Source organism: Botrytis fragariae, assembly GCF_013461495.1.
Source record: "Botrytis fragariae strain BVB16 chromosome Unknown tig00000797, whole genome shotgun sequence".
In the NCBI taxonomy this organism is placed as follows: domain Eukaryota; kingdom Fungi; phylum Ascomycota; class Leotiomycetes; order Helotiales; family Sclerotiniaceae; genus Botrytis; species Botrytis fragariae.
This window is the reverse complement of record NW_023501013.1, coordinates 542863-563373: the sequence shown is the minus strand read 5'-3', so window position 1 is coordinate 563373 and position 20511 is coordinate 542863. Positions and strand designations below refer to the sequence as shown.

At 41.5% G+C, this 20511-nt stretch overlaps 5 protein-coding genes across 5 annotated transcripts; 2 read left to right on the top strand and 3 right to left on the bottom strand.

Moving 5' to 3' along the window:
* Positions 1-855: 855 nt before the first annotated feature.
* Positions 856-1908, bottom strand: Bfra_010544 (putative c2h2 transcription factor protein; the record flags this gene model as incomplete). Its single annotated transcript, XM_037340875.1, has 1 exon — positions 856-1908. The coding sequence occupies one exon, from the start codon at positions 1906-1908 to the stop codon at positions 856-858; it is 1053 nt and encodes a 350-aa protein (XP_037186518.1).
* Positions 1909-7559: 5651 nt separating this feature from the next.
* On the bottom strand, positions 7560-7914 carry Bfra_010543 (uncharacterized protein; the record flags this gene model as incomplete). Its single annotated transcript, XM_037340874.1, has 2 exons — positions 7560-7655; positions 7693-7914. 2 exons carry the CDS (start codon positions 7912-7914, stop codon positions 7560-7562), a joined length of 318 nt encoding a protein of 105 aa, XP_037186517.1.
* Positions 7915-16431: 8517 nt separating this feature from the next.
* Bfra_010542 (uncharacterized protein) lies at positions 16432-17593 on the top strand (the record flags this gene model as incomplete). The annotated part of the gene is made up of 4 exons (XM_037340873.1): positions 16432-16448; positions 16552-16593; positions 16755-17211; positions 17417-17593. The coding sequence occupies 4 exons, from the start codon at positions 16432-16434 to the stop codon at positions 17591-17593; spliced, it is 693 nt and encodes a 230-aa protein (XP_037186516.1).
* Positions 17594-17608: 15 nt separating this feature from the next.
* Bfra_010541 (uncharacterized protein) lies at positions 17609-18035 on the top strand (the record flags this gene model as incomplete). Its single annotated transcript, XM_037340872.1, has 2 exons — positions 17609-17612; positions 17848-18035. 2 exons carry the CDS (start codon positions 17609-17611, stop codon positions 18033-18035), a joined length of 192 nt encoding a protein of 63 aa, XP_037186515.1.
* A 536-nt stretch (positions 18036-18571) lies between these two features.
* On the bottom strand, positions 18572-20511 carry Bfra_010540 (putative pre-mrna splicing factor protein; the record flags this gene model as incomplete). Its single annotated transcript, XM_037340871.1, has 2 exons — positions 18572-20074; positions 20173-20511. 2 exons carry the CDS (start codon positions 20509-20511, stop codon positions 18572-18574), a joined length of 1842 nt encoding a protein of 613 aa, XP_037186514.1.

Sequence of the window (20511 nt, the reverse complement as noted above, 5' to 3'; positions counted from 1 at the left end):
TGAAAAATAAAAACCTCAACTCCTTTATATCATATTTTCCCCTAATCCCCGGCCAAGCCATCCATTCCATAATTTCCCATTCCCAATCCAGATCATCCAGCCTTGGTATAAAATTTCCCCCTTGATTCTCCTTCCCACCCACAACAAACAAATCACATAATTACTTCCGATCCATTCCGTTCCATCTCATCAACTGATCATCCATAATGAATCGATCCAAGTCAATCCATCGAATCAGAAAATCGTATTCATCTCTATCCTTCCATCCAAGCCATACAAAAAAAACATCGTGAACCCGCATCATCATGGTATATAATGTAAAAAAGAAAAAGAACCTTTAGAAAAGAAATACCGCCCACACACACACACATCTGAAAGAAAAAATGGTATATACTTGAAGAGGATAAAAGTCAAGTAACTTTTTGCATCACCATCTCATCCATCATCCAAGCCGAATACCCGATAAGTATTGAAAGAATCAGACAAATATGTAGCCCAAGACCATCCGAAAAAATGGTACCACGACGGCAAACAAATTAACCGACGGGAGAAAAACGCCAAAACCAGAACCAAATACAGTTTTAAATGCATTCGATATATATTTGTCACTATTCTTCTTTTTCATCCAATGACAACCATTTTGAAGTCAAGAACTGCCAAAAGAATCGAGATACGATGAGATGTGGAGAAGAATTTCATGCAGTACTCAAAAATTGTAATATAACCTGCATATGCTGAAAGGATATATCAGTGCGGGGAGAGGAAATCGGTGATCCAAGCGCAAAAGTTATGGTTCTGTACAACTCTGGTTTGTTCTGAATAACTCGTAATTGGTAAGATATTAAGAATTGCCGATTAAACCATGTTTTCCGATGCTGCTTGAGCTAGTATATCCAAACGATTGGGACTCTTGGGTCTGGTAGGTAGACCTTGGAAATCTGTTTGGGTAGGCGAAGGACCCGATCCCATTTGAGTGTAGAAAGGATCCTGTTGGGGTTGAAATTGTCGTTGATCCCTTAAATCGAATGGAGGAATTTCAGATGTTAAGATTCGAGATGGCATCCTAGGTCTTGGAGATTGCAAGTTGTTGGTTGAAGGAGAAGCTTTCTTTTGTACTCTGGCAGGCATGGTCAGTGTCGACTTTCCATTCAATCTACCACTCGATGATGCGCTGCTCGATGCAGATCTAGGCTTGTCCTTGTAATGAGTATCAAGATGTTGCTTCATGTTGTCCGCTCGGGTAAACTTCTTCATACATCCAGTAAATGTGCAGCACACCATTTTTTCGGCAGTATGAATTTTGGCATGCCGAGATGCGTGACCGGAGGTAGTGAAGGTTTTATTGCAGTTGTGAAGCTCCTTGTATCGGCATGAGTAACGTTTTCCAGGTCCACGTTCAGTAACTCCTGGGTAAGAATCTTCATGATAATATTGTTCCTCGGAATATTGTTGCACGTTTGTTGATTGATAAGGTTTTTGTGTGGAGTAAGGACGATATTCGTCCATGGAGTTACGCTCATAAAATGGATTTTCCTTTCCATATTGTTCGGTGAAAGAATGATTTCTTCCATGAGAATTTGGGGTAAAGGTTGGTGTAAGTGGTGATCGAGCTTCATATGAATCGTAAGAATCCGAGCGTAATAAACTTGGTACCGACGTAAGACTTGTAATTGAAGCGTTGGAGTTTGTTCGAACCATATGTGGAGAGCTTGGCGAGTAAGATTTTTGCGGGAATCTTTGCGATCCATATGAATCGTACGAAGGTTGTCTGAATGGTAATTGTGGTAATTGTGATTGAGATTGTGATAGAGGAGATGGAGACATCTCCGTCGTGGAGGAATTCAATAAGGAAACTTCGCGACCCGAGGAATCTCTACCCTTCATGCTAGGTCTTCTTGAGGAAGACATTGTGGTGGATCTGGGGGAATGCGAATTGAATTGGAATTCGTATTATTAATTAGAGAAGAATTACAAAAATTCTACTATTTATTAGAGGAGATCAAAGATTGAAGCTACTTTATTGAACAATGATATTCAAATTTGAAGTAGACAATCTCGAGGACATGTGAAAGTGGGAGGTGAGAGGATATCGATGATGGGTGTGTTGAGTTGAATTGATAAGTTTCAACTTCTCAATTACAAGCATGAAAATATGATTGATTGATTGATTGATTGATTGATTGATTGATTGACGAGTAAAGATATAGGATTGTGTCAATATATCTATTTCGAAGGAGGTTGATAGTAAGAACTCTTCAATAGTTTGAGTAGACGTCCTATGAAGGAGGTGGATAGATAGATAGCGAGGTAGCGAGGTAGTGACTATCAGCGATGATGGAATGGTACCGTATATAAGTTTGACGGTAGTGAGGTGACGAGAAGTCGAGATAATCTTCTGACGATAGGTACGGTGTGTGTTGATAAAAAGTATATCTTTTATATCGGAAGCAAAGAATTAAAAGATCTCTCGTCGGCTTTATTTTCTTTTCAATATGAATTGAATTGAACGTACGCACAAGAAGAGATAATGAGTAAATTTCTCAGAGATATATTTTTTGGAATATAAAGAGGTGAGGGGATGGTTGGGTCATTGACAAGATGGGATTCTTAAGAAAGATATGGGATTTGGCTTTGGGACGTATTACACATGGGTCCCTTTCCTTAGAGTCAAATGTGCCTGAGCAGTTGATGAATTATATTTTTTTTTGACTTTAGTTTCTTTTTATTTTTTTGAATTTAATGTGGATAAATGGGAGTGGAAACTGGGATTAAGTGACGACTAGGGATGACTAGGGATGAATAATGAAGGGTCAAATCAAAAAGGGTTCAAGGAAGGGGAAGGGTTCAAAAATCGAAAAAAATGTTGGAAATATTGGTGGGGCACAGAAATGGGAAAGTGGGAATCTGATGAATATCCCTAAAGAATACAAGGGGGAAAAAAGAAATCCAAAGAATGGTTTGTATTATGTGGTATTGGGTGGTGTATGTGGTATAGTATGTGATATACGGCAGCATGATTACTAGATACCTAGGTAATAATATAAATAAGTGTCCCAAGTTAAGTATCGCCTATTTCGTATATTGTGTCTTTTTTCCGTGAAGGTTTCGACCGGGGTGTTGGGATACAAGAGTATACGGTACATAGATGACAATCTTTACCCAAGCCAGCGGATGAAGAACGCCCACTTGACTGACTTGGGTTTAATCGCAAAATTAGAAGCCATGAGATAGGCAGGTAGGTCGATGAGTTGGATCTAAGCCCGACAGCAACTTCGATGCATCGGAAACCCTATTATGGATGTGAGATGTAGGTGAATGTAGGTACTTGACTGCTGCTTAACTAGCAACGTGAAAGACTTATCATATGTCGTCCTTCTTGGTACAGTATCGACTTGCAACCTTAACCGTCAAACGAATCCATACACACGCACCTGGATGCATGCCCTTCCTGCACGAATACTGTGTATGTTCAATCAGATGCAGAAGAAGGAACCTACATGATTTTCATTTTCCCATGCTACACATCACGATCCATCTACCCAGTCACTCAGTCTGCCTGAGTGCCCGGGCAGGCACAGACGGACTGGCGGACGGAAGAAGTATAACAATCAAGCCGTCTAAATCCCGACCGATGATTATTTGATCCGAGCTATTTAGCTATTTAGCTATTTAGCTATCTAGCTATCTAGCTATCTAGCATCTAGCATCTAGTCATCGTTGTTAAATCGGTCTTAATCGTTGTTAATCGTTAATCGTTGCTGACCATCCTACCTAGCAATCATGCTAAATCGTTGCTAATCGGACTAAATCCATTTGACATATCGTAACCATTGCAACTTACCACTTGATCCCCAACCCAAAACCTCTTCCCTTCCCAGTTCCAACTTTTCATCATCCATCCATCCATCTATCCCCAAGCAGCTAACCCCCAACGAAACGAATTTTAATTCCCAAGAACCTTTTTAATCTTTCTGCTTCACACACCACTCACGACCTAGGTATACTACGCTATCACCCATTGGTCTCGTGCTCTCTCGTCACCACATTTAAACTCTCATCTAAGATCTCCCAAGTCAATAGTAAGAAAACTTAACTTTTGAACACAGTGTTATGATAATAATAATTGCAACAGATATTTTCCCTAGGAAGTATCTAATATCTAGTATCTCGTAAAATTTCCCCAAAAACCAAAAAACCGGGGTCATATCACAATTACAATTTACCAATTTCCAATGCCGAAATATCCATCATATTATCTTTTCTCCCCAAAGACAGATAGATGGAAGGCGATGTCCCACTCCACTTTGTTCCTAAAACATTGCGTCTACGCCGTACAAAGCACATGTTGTACAGCATCATATTTTCTTCTTTCCCATCTTGAAAGTCTAATGGTTAGGCAGGTACCTAGCATTTAGGTTAGATACATTGTATATATAGTAAAAGTAAGTATATGGAGATCTGTAGATATACATTTTGCTGCTTGGATATTTTCACGGCGTTTTGATAATACCTTACAGCACACATACACGTATAACGAAGGATACTTTTCATTACGAAGCGCAATCCATTCTCTTCACGAGCGTAACAGAGAATGAAGAGTTAAGCCATGAAGAATGAAGTCATCATTGTTTCAGCGTGTTGTCCCCGTCATAGATACATATGAGCCAAGGGATAAAAATAAGATTTTTTGCCTCTAAGAACCATCCGTCCATCCATCCATTCATTCACCCATAGTAAAAAATCTCTAGTGCCCGTATACTAAATCCAAACCAGACTATCGGAAAATTTGAAATTCAATCATCATTAACCTAACGTATTCGTATCCCCCAGTTGAACCATCAGCTAGTCGAACCGCACGAAACTTTCCCATCTTAATCTCTCTCTTCCATAGGTAAGTAACCAGGTATCTAACTTTCCACCATCCCCCTCCCAGACACTTTTTCCAAAGATCTCACAGGCTGACATGGTAGATCTCTGTATTTATCTCAGCCAGACCCCTAGATCTACCTCGCCAACGTACCGGTACACCATACCTAGGTGCCAATTTTCTTTTCCTCATTCCTTCCTTCCTTCCTTTCCGCCTGCTTCTATTCCTCGGGCCCCACTTTCTCAGAATTCATTCTTCGCTCGTCTCGTTGATCCGTTTGGTTGCTTCCGTTACGCTCCCTCACCTCACCCTCGTACCAGTATCTCAGAAAGGGTCCTGAAGACGGGAGGGTCTCCGTACTCACATTCCCGATTCTCTATCAGATATCACATTGATCACGGTTTCTCTGTACAACCCTACAAAATTCACCTACTTGCACACACACACACACATACATACATACATACATTGAAATCTGTACTGCATAAGGCTCTCGGGATCATTATCTCACCTCCTCTCACCCCTATCCATATTCCTCCGTGCTCAATCCTCACTACCTACCTACCCACGCACCACACCCTTTTTCTTTTTCCACAAGAATGGGAGAAGATGGGAATCCGCATCCGCTTTCATACATATGCATGCAACACTCATCCTCTTTACCGTGCGAGCCAGCCAGCGCGCGGAGATATCTCCTTCGTCATATCGTATTCCGTGTGACCTGTAAAGTACAGGCTGGATGAAACTGTGAGTTTGAAAATATCGGTTTGTGGAGTGCTTTTGTTACACAGTCTTTTTTTTTCCCTCGTCGATCCGAGGATGCATATGCTATGCTCTGCTCTCATTGCCTATTATTTGAAAGACAGATAGATGATATCGCGTTGGTTTTATCAGTAACCTAGACCCCTCTTTTTTTGGGTTTGGTTCTTAGGTACATATATATACATCACATTCAGTATGGATTGGATAAATAACTAAAGCCGATTCCTTGTAATTGATATCACGAAAAGTCATTTCAGGATCATCTACAAAATATTGATTTCACCTCGTCGTCGCAAAAGCATCGTGACTTTTTCTTCCTACCTATAATTATATCTTGCGAATCTTGACGTTGAAGTTGATGTTTCTCGCCCGCCTTCAATTAAAAAAACTCCGATAGGTAGATAGGAGCGACGGACTCATCTCCGCCTCTACCCCACGCCAGATAATCGTAGAACTGATGCTTTCTACTGTACACCACGATTGTGTAACTCGTGCGGACCACAACTTTTGCCAACTTTTCTGAATTTTGGAAAGAAACTTTCTCTTCACACATATGCGTTCCACACTCAACCATTGTCATACAAAGTCAGACCCTACCGTACATGTTTGAATTTATCTGTCCTATGCTTTGGGTAATATTCCAGGATGAGGTCACTTGTAGCGGAGAGATTCCTCCGTTTGATTTTGGTGATTTGATCTCTCTCTCTCTCTCTCCCAATCTCGAAGAATTTATCGACAGCCTGTACAAACACAACAGCTTGTACAACATACACATCTCAAAAGAACAGGAATCCCAAATCCCGGTAGAAAACCCCCGAGCGGGAACGTACTTCCAGTGTGACAACCTCCCCAACCCAAAGTAGGAAATGCTACTTGAAATGGTATAGAATCAAAATACTTACGTACGGATGACTGCCTGTTCATTCATCCGCAGTCAGTTTGGGGGACCCGTTGCTCCATCAGCCAGGAACAAGAAGCTTGGACTTTGACATGGTATGAGAGGTATCTGCTGCAAAGATAGATAACTAAGCCGATGATGCCGAAACGCGCACGCACTCGTTAACTTTAGCTTAGGGATTGAGGTTTCTGGGCAGCGGACCCTTTAAAGTTTTTTTAATGAAAAGGGAAGAGGTGTGTGTATGTATGTGTGTTTGTGTGTGTGATGGATTGTCTGTCTCTGTGTGTGTGTGTGTGTGTATGTGTGTGTGTGTTGTTGTATTGTTGGTGTGTGTATCTGGATGTTATGATTTTCCTCGAGTGGTCTGAAAATTGTATACTTAGCTATTCTCCAGACGCCACCCAAAAAGGGTAAATAATTCATCAATAACTGCCGTAGATCTTGGGGGGGTTGTGATGAGAATGATTTGAATCAAGATGAATCCAGATCAAAGCAATTTCCATAGATATTGGGCACGGCGTACGGAGATGAAAGTATCAAAGTTAAAATGTTATGTAAGAAATGAAGTTATCCATAAAGTGATTTATGTGATCTCCCTCTCCGCCTGCGACGCAAAGAGTCAAAACAAAAAGAGTCGAGACAACAAGAGTCACCATCATGTCTCTCATTATACTCTCCACCCCAAGCCCAAGATGGAGGTACCCAGATATTCAAACATGGGATTCTGTAATTCCCTGACGTCACACGGACAAAAGTTGATCGGGAAAACGGGTGTATCATCGTGGATATGGAGAAGCTTAACACACTCGCATACATATGAGCAATGAGCATAGATAGCATGCATATGAGGGGTTTCGTTTTGAATCAGGGTACAAGGATCTGTTTATCCCTAGTCGGGGTCCTCTGCGACCAGGAAGATAACTTGGGCACCTACTCACAGCTCCTGTGAGTCCTATCCTAGATGAGCCCTTCCCTTTGAAAGCGGTTGGAGAGCGGATCATGGAGTGGAGCACTGCTTATCCCGGTCGCTTCTCATCCTCTAAACGTGATCTTGTGGAAATCGGTGGAGCATGGGCCCTGGAGTCTCCTAGCAGAGACAAGGTATAGTGGATATTTAAACTTCGCATCCTAGTCAGAGTGCGGTCTAGATGATGCTAAAGCTGACAGGGCAGGGCAGAGTTAAACCTAATGCGAACCTCATCGTCGATGCATCTTGAAAATAAGGGTATGATACTCGGAAACTGGTCAGGAAGTCATCGAGATTCAGTGGAGTCAACTCAGTCAATATTGGCTTTATAATAAGATCTACCGTTAATTTTCTGATCAAAAGAACATTTTCGTGAGGACCCAAGTACCATGTTTCTAACTCTGCTTGATAACGTGGCATAGTTGGAACTCTGAAGGAGATTCGGAGTGGGTTCGATTAAAAAAATGCGAGGGGAACATTTATTTTATATAGTGGAAAGATTTTTCTAGAAGCTTGTTTGGAGAGATCGAGATCCCCTATGACGATGATCTGAGTCAAATTCGATTTAAGAGGAGGACCCGCTGGAGGAAAAAAAGTATTAAAATGATGTGATTTATTGGGCGGAACGGATGTTTCATATGATTTTTTCAATCATCGACGATAAGGGAGAGAAGCTCACCTTCGTGGCGTCGATGCGTCGATGCGTCGATGAGATATGGTCACATGATTGATGAATAATATATGACTAATACAGGATGGTTGATAGAAATCACCTCAGATATCGTATGATGAATCTGACGAGTCTGATTGATCCCATACTTCTAAGTTCTAGTTGATTTGACTGATACGAAGTTCCAACATCCATTAACCTCAATCAGTCTGAGCGTTTCCATGGTCCCAGTTGAACCGAGTACAATACTGGTACCTGGATATCACACAGATACGATATTTAAGGTTAAAGTGATCTTACTTATCAATCAAGTGTATGTGTACTTGATATCAACAACAAGGTATGTTTTGCGCAAAACGTGCAAAAGCATTCAGTTCAATTCATTGTTCTCAAGCATTTCATACAATATCTAAATCACACTCTCACACCTGGTCCTCTCCAACCAATCTACAAACGGTTCTCAAACTCTGCCGTCAACAATCGCGCACACAAAGCCGAGTGGCACAACCTATAGCGGCTGGAAATTCTTCACGTGTGTATCCCGCAAGATCGCCAGTCACCAATGCCTATTTAAAACAAATTTATAAGTATACAACATCTACGTACACAACATCTACCACATGCATTTCTGTCACATTTCCATCAATTCTTCTAACGTTTCCCACGTGTGACACTACTCTGCGGAAGTATCTCGGAGGAGATGTGATCGATGTATGGATATGAAATTTGGAGTCGCGATAAACTTTGAGGGCGTTGTACGTGAGTGCTGGGTGAATAGACCCTTTATGTATATTGGACCCTTGGAGTTTAAATGGGCGGGATGATATGGACGGGTGGTTTAATTTCATCAATAGGTCGCTCATTCACAAGTATGAATATCTAGGTTTGCAGATCTATCACCAGTCAAGCTTGTAATGTCTTTCTTATCGATATCACATCCCAAAAGTATCATGAAATCTAAACTCTCTCGAGCCTCTATCATTCAATGGTTCAATGTCTCAGAAAAGAAAAGTTTCTTTCGCAATTTCCCAACAGCTCTTCCTCTCCCCTTCTGTCAATAGAATTAAAAAGAAACATATAATTATCAATGAGAATACCAACTAGTGTTGTACGAATAATACTACTCAATCTAACATAATTACCCCTCATTTATCCTATTACAACATCCTCCAAACAACTGGTTACATCACACAATACTACAATTTTATTACGAAGCTACCATTTCCCGCCAATCTGAAGGGTCTTTTAGAGTGACTTGACTAAAGTTCCTTTCCGATCCAAATCGGTACCGAATACCAGGGATTATGGTAGAGTGTTAGGGTGAGGATGCCGTTCAACATGAATTTACGAACGTGATGTCAAGAAGTTGTGTTGCAACGTTGCAACAAGCGGAATGGAGATTTGCTTCCGTCAAGAATTGACATTGGAAGTCATGAACTTATGCGCGTCGATAATAGGTTGTATGTCAAAGTTCTTGGAAAATATACCTTTCGGGTTACAACATAAACTCTGTTTATGTAGTTTGAACAATTTTTTGACTAAATTTTCATGGAATCATTCAACGGCGTGAACCGTCAAGCATTAGAACAGTGGCGTACTTCATGATGTACATGAAATCGGATGTTGAATATCCAATCATTCTTTTCTCATTGTAACGCTTGATATGTACGCGTAAACAACCCGGCGAAATTGTTTTGATGCTGTGCATGAACGAATTATCACCATGAATTTTATCGGTCAACTCCGATTTCCAAGGGACTCGACTAACTAAAGTCGAGGTCCCTTTCAATAGTTTGAACTGGTGGCCTGGCCCGGGTTTGAGGTAGTTCCATTGATCCTGTTGCTCTTGTCAGGTGTACATATTTAGTATTGTGCTAGTTGCTTTCATCCTTCCACACCATACTGCATGATATCTTTGATTTTAAATATTTATTTGGCTTCCCAATATCGGTAAGAGGGAACATTTAAAGGTATGCCGAAAACTTTTACGGAAGTTGTACTTTCTTCAGGCGTTCTTGGCTTGCATTGGTATGCAAATTGGGCTTCGGATTCGGGAGAAACACTACAGAATCATCCATGTTCGTTTCTCTTGTCTCGAGGTATGAATGGATGTGCCTTTTCTATCTGCAGGCGGCGAATAACCAATCCATTATTGCCATTTCAGAAAAGCTAATAACAAGTGCGAATGCATGTGAATTGCAGGTTTAATTGACCGAGGTTGACTTCTGTTTACCTACTTGCTTGTGGTATCACGTCATATCGCGCCGTGCAAATAGGTGATAGCCAAGGCAGAATTTTCACTTTTAAAAGTTTGGATGCATATTTGTCCAGTGTTCGTTTCAATAATGTGTATCAAGTACTCGTCAGCGCACCCATATTTACGGTAGAGCTTACCTCGATACTCCCAATTATGTTCAAAGCATCGATACGACTGTCAAGGCTCATTTACAAATTCATCAATGTTATAAAAGTACATCAAGTAAAGTTACAGATTAAAGTAAAATAGGTTAATTAATTTGAAGTTCTGGGCCAATTTGTGATCAGTGGTCTCCCCCACAGTGGCTCGATCTCTAATTCTTGGCTTAAACTCTATTTTGTCCACTTCCCAACCTCTAATCACCAATCACCATCCATCAACTCCACGATCCACACAATCAAACTTCAATTTATACTTTGTTGTTCTTTATCGGCTTCTTATTTATCTTCACTTTATCTGTTATTGACACAATTTCGGTACACATCGTAACATAAAGTCTGACCTCACGGTCCGTCCGACCGGTACAATACGTATGTGAAGCTTAAAAAAACTAAGTTATATCGGTGCATCACTCTCTCTGGCCTATTAATGGTGCGTGCGGTATGCATGGCATTGCATGAGTATCACCGAACCAATAGTCTCGAGTCGGAGTCAGCGTCGGAGTCGGCGTCGGAGTTGGAGTCGGAGTCTAAGAGAAATCGGGCTCGCAGGAGGGGCTTTCTTAGTATCGTGGGCGGAGGTAAGTCTAGATGGCGCAGGGACTATGGGGGGTGTAAGCTTCCGGTAATGCACGGATGAGGGGATGTGCGGGTGTTTAGGTGAAGATGGTGGTGGTGGTGGTGGCGCGGAGGATGTGGTGATGGGGATTGGTTTGGAGCTTGTAGGTTGGAGTTGCTGGATTGGGGTTGGTCGGTGGGTAGTGTTGGGGGTCTGAGCGGGTTGGGGAATGGGGATTGGGATGGCAATCTAGGTGTGGATGATGATGGAGAGGAGGAGAGAGCTCGAAAGGTAAATCAAGAGGTAGATGCGGAGATTGAGATTCGGAAAGAGAAGAAGAAGAGGAAGATGAGAGAGATGAGAAAGTATGGAAAGCTCCGTGGATCAGAGGGGAGGGTGCCGCACACATGCTACGTTATGGTGCCTAGTGGAAGATCAATGATCAACCACTACCGGTACTTTCTTCCCGACTAACTAATTCTTTGACATTTCAAGTGATTAGGGTTGGGTGATTGCTGATTAGTGTGTTGGTTACAAACTTACTAGGTAAGTAAGTACCGTATCTCTCCATTATTTTCTCCATTTTTTTTCTCTTCCGGTTTTTTTTTTTTTTTTTTTTTTTTTTTTTTCAGGGCTTCGCGCGCTTCGGAATAATAAAATGATAAAAATATTTATTTCCGTGGTTCGGTCTGGTTTGGTCTGGTTTGGTTATGTGATGTGATGTGATTCGTGTTGTGATTCGTGTTGTGTTGATCGCGTCGTATTCTCAAGTCATTAGGTTGGTGGGTTGGTGAGGTTTGGAGCTAGATGTCAGTATATCGCAAGTCATATTGCGACGCTTGCTTCGGAAACAGAAATCATGGAGGGTGTATCGTGCGTCTGTGAGTTGGTTGTGTGATTGAGTTTTGCTTTGGGAGTGGTGTTGGGGTGGTAGTGGGATGGTAGTGGGATGGTAGTGGGATGGTAGTGTTGGAGGTTTAAGTCGTTAGGTTGGTATGGTGGGTTGGGGAGCTAGTTGTTGGTAGGTTGTGGGTTGTGGGTTGTATGTCGTATGTCTTACTTGTTTATGGATGGGGAATGGTGGAGGGGTTTACGGTTTAGGGTTTGATGGAGATGGAGATAGGATGAGGTGTAGGGTGTGATGAAGAGGGTATAGGATGTGATGAAAAAGGTTGGAGGTATAACGAAAGAGGTATATTACTGGAATAGGAAGGTGAGAGATAGATCGAATGGAATAGGATAGGATGGCAAAGAATGGATCCGTGAAGTTAGTTGATGAAGTTAGTTGAGGTAGTTAGTTGGTTAGTGAACTAGATAATTCATGATTTTTCATGGAAATAATGGGGAATAGTGAGGGGAGATGGTGAGAGATGGTGGGAGAAGGTGTGAAGGGCGAGGGCCGAGGTGTGCGGGTGAGGTGGGTAGAGTGGGTAGAATCGGGTTGAGGTGCGGGATGTGTGCGGATTGGAGTGGGTTGAAGATGGTGAACTTAGGGTGAGGCTAGAGTGAGGAAATAGTGAGGTAAGATCTACGGTTTGTGTAGTTACTTTGAGGGGGGTGTGGGGGTGAGGAAGATAGAGGAGGAGAAGGAGGGGGAAGTGGGAAGTGGCAAGAACGAAGAAGAAAGGGAAGAGTGATCAGGAGGAAAGAGGTGATTAGATGGGGATAAGCGAGATGAGATATACCTCTATTTTGGACATCGGGTTGAAAGCGTGTTTATGGATATGTAGATAGAGAGAAGACGTCCAACTAAATTCTGTGATATGATAAAATGCGATATAACATTATGTTAAGGAGAATCAAGAATTAAGGGGAAATTTGAGATGAGCTTGTAGTGGCTAGTAGCTGCGCGATGGAAATTGAGATATAAATGTAAACAGGAGTCTCATTTGTAGAAGTAAAGCTGGGAGATTGCTGATCTCTTTAAATTTTAGAAGTGCGGATTGGCAATCATGTGGTTGTGTTTATTGCAAATCGCTGGATGATGTATAAGATGTGATGTAAAGATGTAAGATCTCAGATGTAAGATGGCCAAGGAACGTTGGAGGATAATTTTTGTTGTTGTTGGGGGAAATATGAAATACAATATATGAGGGAAGTATGAGACGATAAATATACTGTATGCGCATCAAGTAACTACGCGACTACGCAACTGCGCAACTCATTCTTCCACACTTATCGAAATCGACTAGGTGGAGATGAGAGTGAGATATCTCATCCATTCGGTATAGTGAGACAACTGGACCGAGAGACAGGATAAGTAAGTAGCATGAGTGGGATGACATTGTTATCTCTCTTTTTTTCAGAGCATAGTGCGATTCAAGCAGACATCACATATCTGATTCCTGCAAAAATTAACTCCATGATAGATTGGTATATTTGCATCACTTTTAATATGAAAGTCTTCGACAAAAATGGTTTGGAATATGTTAGGCTGGCGCACTTGGATTTCTTCCTCGCATTTCTCGTCTAAGTTCTCATCTCATCTCCATCTCTGTCTCCTGCGATGACACCCAATTTTAGTCTAATATTCGCAATTTCGACAGAGCGATGAGGTGAGGAAACCTCTGAATGAACGCCACCTGCTCCCCGTTTCCCCTCAAATGTCCTTCCTTTTCATACAAGCATCTTTCTTTCTCTACAATTGATTGTTGGAATAGCCGATGCGGCTTGGGCTTGGATTGATAATCTCACATCAGTCAAATCTGACTGATGATCAAGTATATACAGAGATAAGGAAATAACATACGTCGTTGATTTATTAATTATGTGTTTCCTCGGAAAAGAAGAAACTGTAATCTCTAGTCAGCATGGCCAGTTTTCTATTAGTAGATCTAGATCTAGATCTAGATTTTAAACTTCTAGATGAGAATTTCGCTGATACCTTCGAAATTTTTTGAATAATATTAGGGGTAATTGGCTGATGACTATTTCAGTCTACTGGTATTATGTTCATGTAAGGCTTCCTTCTTGGATTGATGAATGTTGATGTCTTTTGACTAGATTCTGTGGTGACTAAATAGTAACACAGTTTATGGCTCTTCATTCACTTCAAGAGTTAGATGGGGGTTTCATTTGCATTCATTTTGATATAATTATTACACTATACATGGGAGATACGAATGACTGCTACCTCATCACCATCATCTCAAACATGAAATGAAAGAAATGAAATGTTGTTTCCTGAGATGTAGAGTAATATCTCTTATCATGCTCCTGATCATATTCGAGTCGAGTATTTATAATACTTTGTCTGCAAACTCATCGTTAGTTCTTTATTCTAATTCCTGCAACTGCAAGAGAAAGTAAGTACCTAGGGGAAAAAACAAGAAAAACGACATGGAAAAACTATCTGGCGTTGTAGGAAACGACATAATTCCGTCGGTAGGAAAGGGTGAAAAGTGATTCGTATGAATGGCTTGGTTTGATGATTGCAGTGAATATTTCGGGACTTTACTATCGCCATTTTCTGCGATCGAGGCGAATAAAGGGGCGAATCCTAGTTCTTATCCCCATCCATCTTCAAGGCATCTTCCGAAGTCCAAGAAAGATTTCCCTCAGACCACGATATACCTGAAGAGGACCCTTTTCCCGACTCACTTATCAGGTTCGCTTTTAAAATTTGAGAACCGGTCGCCCTCGTACAGAACAGCATGACCTGAGAATAATGATATCTTCATCATGCATTCGCTTAATCGTAGTTAGGTGAGCTTACTCGGCGAGCTCGGCTTCCAGAGCTACGCTCGCTTAAATTGCGGGGCTTCTCAAAGTCTCACCTCTCCTGTGTAATGTGAAAATGTAAGAGCATAAACTTGTGGATATTTTTGGTGTTGCTAGAGTACTGGAGTACATTTATGAAGGTGTACAAAATATATTATAGGATTGGAAGATAAGGAGAAGGGAATCAAGGAGTAGTAGAAGTGAGAAGGGAAAGAGGAACTCATGTATAGTGTATATGTAATCCTAGTACAAACAGCTTCTGGTTATCATGGTAGGATCATGAAATGTATCTTCAGTGTAGACTTTAACTCTAGTTAATTATGAATGTCTAATCTAATATTGATATGTTCTTATGATAGGACTTACAATCTGCCGATATTCATTAGCGAGTAGTATCTGAAGTAACTGAAGTGTCTGAAGTACCGGTCTGAAAGTTATCTAAGAACAGGTAATAATTGTATAACATAGACAGAATACATATGTTAAGGATTTTATTTGTATTTCATCACAAGATAATGTATTTCTGTAGTAATCATAAATTGTAGGTGAGAATTTCAACTGTTGTTATCTGAAGCTTGGCGTTCGTAGTAGACGATTGTCTCACAGTAGCTTTGTAGATATGTTAATAATATCGTCTAAAGATACAAACATCTAAAGCTAAAGTCATCCAGTGGATTATGAAACTTTAGATGCGTCTTTTAGATTTCACTCGAGACGAATAGTAGCTTTATATAATTAAATAAAAGGCACTAACAAGCTCGCGGCTCGTAAGATACAGCCTAGAGACGGTAGAAAGTTGTTAAATAATCAAATTTTGAAATGATAAGGGACCAAATCTATGGCCAAATGCTAACAGAGTAAACTAAAACGACAACCTGTTGTGAAAGTTCTAATATCTATCGTCAAAAGACGTGCAGTAATTCTTTAGCTGTTATGAAGGCATTTGAGACATTATGACCAAAGTTTGAGGCATACAAGAGAATCTTTGTCTAGTTTTAAGCATGATAAAGACATAATAATTAGTTTCCATAGGATTAGGAGACGAATAGACTCATTGTTTTGTTTGAGAGATTAGATATATGAATCAAAGCCATTAGATGAACACAACCACCAAGTAACAAGATGACTCAAAGACGTTAGACACAATTAGACAACTATTATCTCAGACTCTCAGAACTAGATTATCCATAAATATCAAAAATCGATTAGTTGTTTCCAAGTCACATGATTGATAAACTTCCCATCAACTTAATGTTCCCCCCTCGAGGGGCATTTCTACTAAGCGACTAAGTAAAACCTCTTATTGGTGTAATAGTTGAGTTAATCCAAACACGTGCTAATTTAAGTTTCTTATTACTTTACTGCCTTTCTTGACCTCTTTTGAACTCTTTAGCAACAACAAAGATTAAGAAATTCGAGTATTTACTCGAAATTCGACGTTTTCCCACGCAATCTTTGATTCTTGCTTCGCTGCTTCCTTTCGCTGTTTCTACCTTGCGCCTCTGCCATCAACCTTCTTCTTCGTCGCCGCATTAACTTCCTGGTTCTTTCGGTGCTTCGTCCTCCTGCTACGATGGCAGATATTCAACCGTAAGAGCGAATGCTTGATTTGTTCGATTTATGCGACCTTCTATACTACGTTCAACGTTTGATAATAGCCTAGATACTGAGCTAATAATTTTAAATCATCTAGTCAATCACCTGATAGTGGTGATGATTCTGGTTCCGATACAGGGTACGTATTATATCCTACTGCTTCTTCTTCTTCTTCTTCTTCTTCTTCTTCTTCTTCTTCAATGCGTGCCGTCTATCTACCAAGTTCTACAAGCTAGACCTAATTTGTTCATTGATTTCGACCGATTCTATACAATTAAACTAACTATTATCTCTAAATAGATCCCCGACACCCATCGAGCCCACCCCAACTTGTTCGCGCTGCGTGATCCGACTGGTCCTCGATCCTACCGAGCGCTGTGTGCTTCATCAACCAACCCAGCATGCTCTCACCATGGGAGCCGATACGAAGTGCACATACTGCCAAGCCCAACGGGCAAGATGTTACAAGTGCCCTTCAGCGCTAAAGCCGGAGATTTTGGAGCTCCAACAACGAGCCCAGGACTACAATACCTGGGTAAATGGGCAAAGTCTACTTCCGCCTGCTCAGCGTAGCACTTGGGTCTTGCCAACGACCGTCCCGGCTGTAAGTCCCAGCAACGCACCTGATGTTTACAAGGAGCTACTTAGGGCTCATAAAGTAGTCGCAATTGGGATTAACAGAGCCCAGAGGGGTATCTCTGGGTGGAAAACTATGAGGAACGTTACGAGGAACTCCATCATGAGACTGGATCCTGTGGTTAGGAATGGTGACAACCGTGGTTACTGGTGGTAAACGGGGGCAGATAGGGCTTGGGAACCTGTTTGAAAGTTACCTAAATGGATGGGTAGATAGAGGCTTGGGAACCTGTAAGTTACCCAAGGGGACGGTTGAGTGGAGCAGAGGTAGACTGGCTTGGGAACCGTAAGTACCTGTAGAACAGACGAAGGAGATGGATGGATAGATGGATGGATATGGGCATCGTATGGATGCGGCGGGGGAGGCCAGCAAAGACGAATCTCTACCTGTACGTGGTGCTGGCTACGAACCTGAGTATGAGCTACTTGTACTTATCAACTTTGTTCTCGGACTACTGTTGCTTGCATGTATAAGTGGTCATTATTTAGAGCCAAAGAGATAGCATAAGGTAGTGTATATGGGTAAGTTAAGACGAATGGGAGAGAGAATTGATATCGTTTTGTAAGGGGGGTAACGATTGAGTGAGGAGACAATGTTCGAAATGAACAGCACTGAGCTTAACATCGCAAGACATTCAAATCAATGAAGAGAAAAAGCAATTGAGTACGTGATAGAAGTCTGGTAACATTTTCATTCCGTAACATCCGTCTGCTATAAAACCCCACACATTCCACTTTTGTGATCCTACAAGTACAGCTCGTCTTTTAGTCAATCGATCTGGTATTCAAAAGACATTTGGGGATGAAGATTTGGCTATCCTTGAAAATCAGGTTATGGCCATAAAAGATCCGATTCGAGAAATCCGGATTGGTGGCATGTTGTTGGATCGATCACGGCGGGCAAATAAACTAAACGAGCTTGACTTCATAATGGTAGCTCATTGATGCAAGGCGAAACATAGGCATGATAGACAAGGTCTGTATTCAATGTCCATTCAATGGATAGACAACATTACATATAGAATCCAGATGGTAAATGAGCCAGTGAAAGATGTCATTTGAGTGAGTTTGGAGATTGATTGGAACTCTTGCTTGAAAATGGAATGAATGTTCATGGTAGAGAAACTTTTAGAGGAGCATGTCAACGCATTAACAGCAAAGCAACAGTATGAAGCTAGGCGGGATTGAGTATGGTCGTGGAGTAGGCTTGAGATTGATTGCAAGATGAACATTTGGGCGAAAAAATAATGTGAACTGCTGTCAACATTGTCATCAGGTGATGAATACAGGATCAATTTATTGGGAAGCATTTGGTGATTTGAAACAATCTTGCATTCTTCAATTCTCTGCCAGTCATTGGATAAGCAAAAGCTCTGCTTGCTATGGTATTGTAAAACACCTGTCCGCCCCCAAAACGCCATAATGATGCTCCCTTCCCGTCAAACTCCCTTTTCCATCTTACAGGATCCGACCCACCTTCTTTAAGCTTTCTTCGGCAAAGCAGGTGGACCCATTTTACCAGCACCAGAATCTACTTTCTTGGGAGGAGGTCCCATACTGCTATCACCACCACCATTTCCGACTTGAGTAAAAGTTCCACCTTTGAACCATTTATCTTCTTCTGCTGCCCTCTTTCTCTTCATTTCTGCTACTCTCTTTGGATCTACCAATTCTAATCCTTGAACTGGTGTAAATGCCAAACTACTAGCAGTTCCTGCACTAGCTCCAGTACTAGTACTCAATCCTCCTACACCTGATGCTCTTAAGCCTTTACCCCGTAAATCTATATTACCAGCTGATTGACCAAATCCTCGAAGTGATGATGCGGAACCACTCATAGGAGTCGAAGTACCCCACCCTTTGTTCTTTGCGGAAAGTTTGGCTTTTGTACGTTGATCGATTTGAATATTTCGAATACGTCCGTCGTTGCCTTGTCCAATCATACCCATACCCTTAGTTCCATCACCAGTGCCATAACCAACTTCTTTCTCTTCCTTTCCAAATGCCATTCTATTTTGTGCTTTTCTCAAATCGGTCATAGCAGTTGCCGCCTTGGCCAATCGAGCACGTCGACCACCACGTTTGCGTGCAGGTTTATCATCTGGAGCTGGCAATGCGCGAGCTCCTTTATTTGGAGGGGGCTCAGTGAGCTTTTCGAGTCGAGTGATACATTGTTCTTTCAATTCTTCACCTGTAGAACCATCTGGACTATTATGAACGCGGTCAACTCTTGCGGCTAGGACAACTTTAGCGGAGACAATACGCATAGCCTGTTTCTTGAGATCATTAGGAATGCCTTGAATGATAGGAGAATGATAAAGGAATCCTTGTTGGCGAACTCCAACATTAGTAGCGAAACCTGTTCCGGATGATTTATTGGATCCTAGAGGAGGAAGATTGCATGCAGGTGTCTTTGCTAAGCCTGTCAAACCTCCAGCGAAATTGAGTAGTTGTGCCGCTGTAAGAGATCCAATGAGGGCTGTAAGATTTGGAGCGAATAAGTTCATGCGTGATTGAACATAATCAGTTAAAGTCTTTTTCGCTTTGTCCAATGCAAGGGTCATGTCACAAGCACGAAGTACTCTTTCAAGTTCATGCGGTGACATTTCTCGACCCTTTGTAGTGGTTGCCTCGACCGTAACAATCATAACAGATGGACCATCCAAAACGGATCTTAGTGTAGCACCAAGTCGATTATCCTTCGATGTTTGAAGCGTCTTGATATTTTCTGAGTCCATAGGTCCATTCCCAATGATAGTGACAACTTTAGCATAGTCCAATGGATTGGTGACCAATGTTTCCAATTCCGGAAATCGAATAGAATAATGATCTCGTATGAACTTGTGTACTAGGATGATTTCACTATCAATAGATGTCGACAAAGTGTTTGCTTGCGTTAAGAGATGATATTCTGGGTTGTCTTCGACCGAGCCTACGAAGGTTGTTTGTTTATCGGGAGGTAATGATTGAAAATGTGCGATTTTCTGTCAAATCGAGGAAAGAGTCAGGGCTAAGACACGGAAGAGTAGATGTAAACCATAGGTCTCCAAGTTGAGAAAGGGAAAAACAAAATACTACTGACCTCTAAAACTGGTTCCAACGTTTTCATCAAACCTGCTACACTCCGCACATCATCTACTCCACCAAGTTGCATCTTTTCAACTTTCGCTTTGGTCGCCTCCTCATCTTCTGCAGTATCGATAGCACCACTAGTCATTCCTGCCATCTCATCATCCTCATCGACTGCTTCTTCATCGCCATCGAGCTCCATTTCGCTTGCGCCTGAAAGTCCTGTCGCGTTCCCATTCATGCTTAGGGCGACCTCGTCAGGGTCGGCAAAAAGATGTGCATTATCCTCCCCTTCACCTTCGGATCCAGAATCCTCAAAATCTTGCAATAATTCATCTGCGAGAGTCGACAT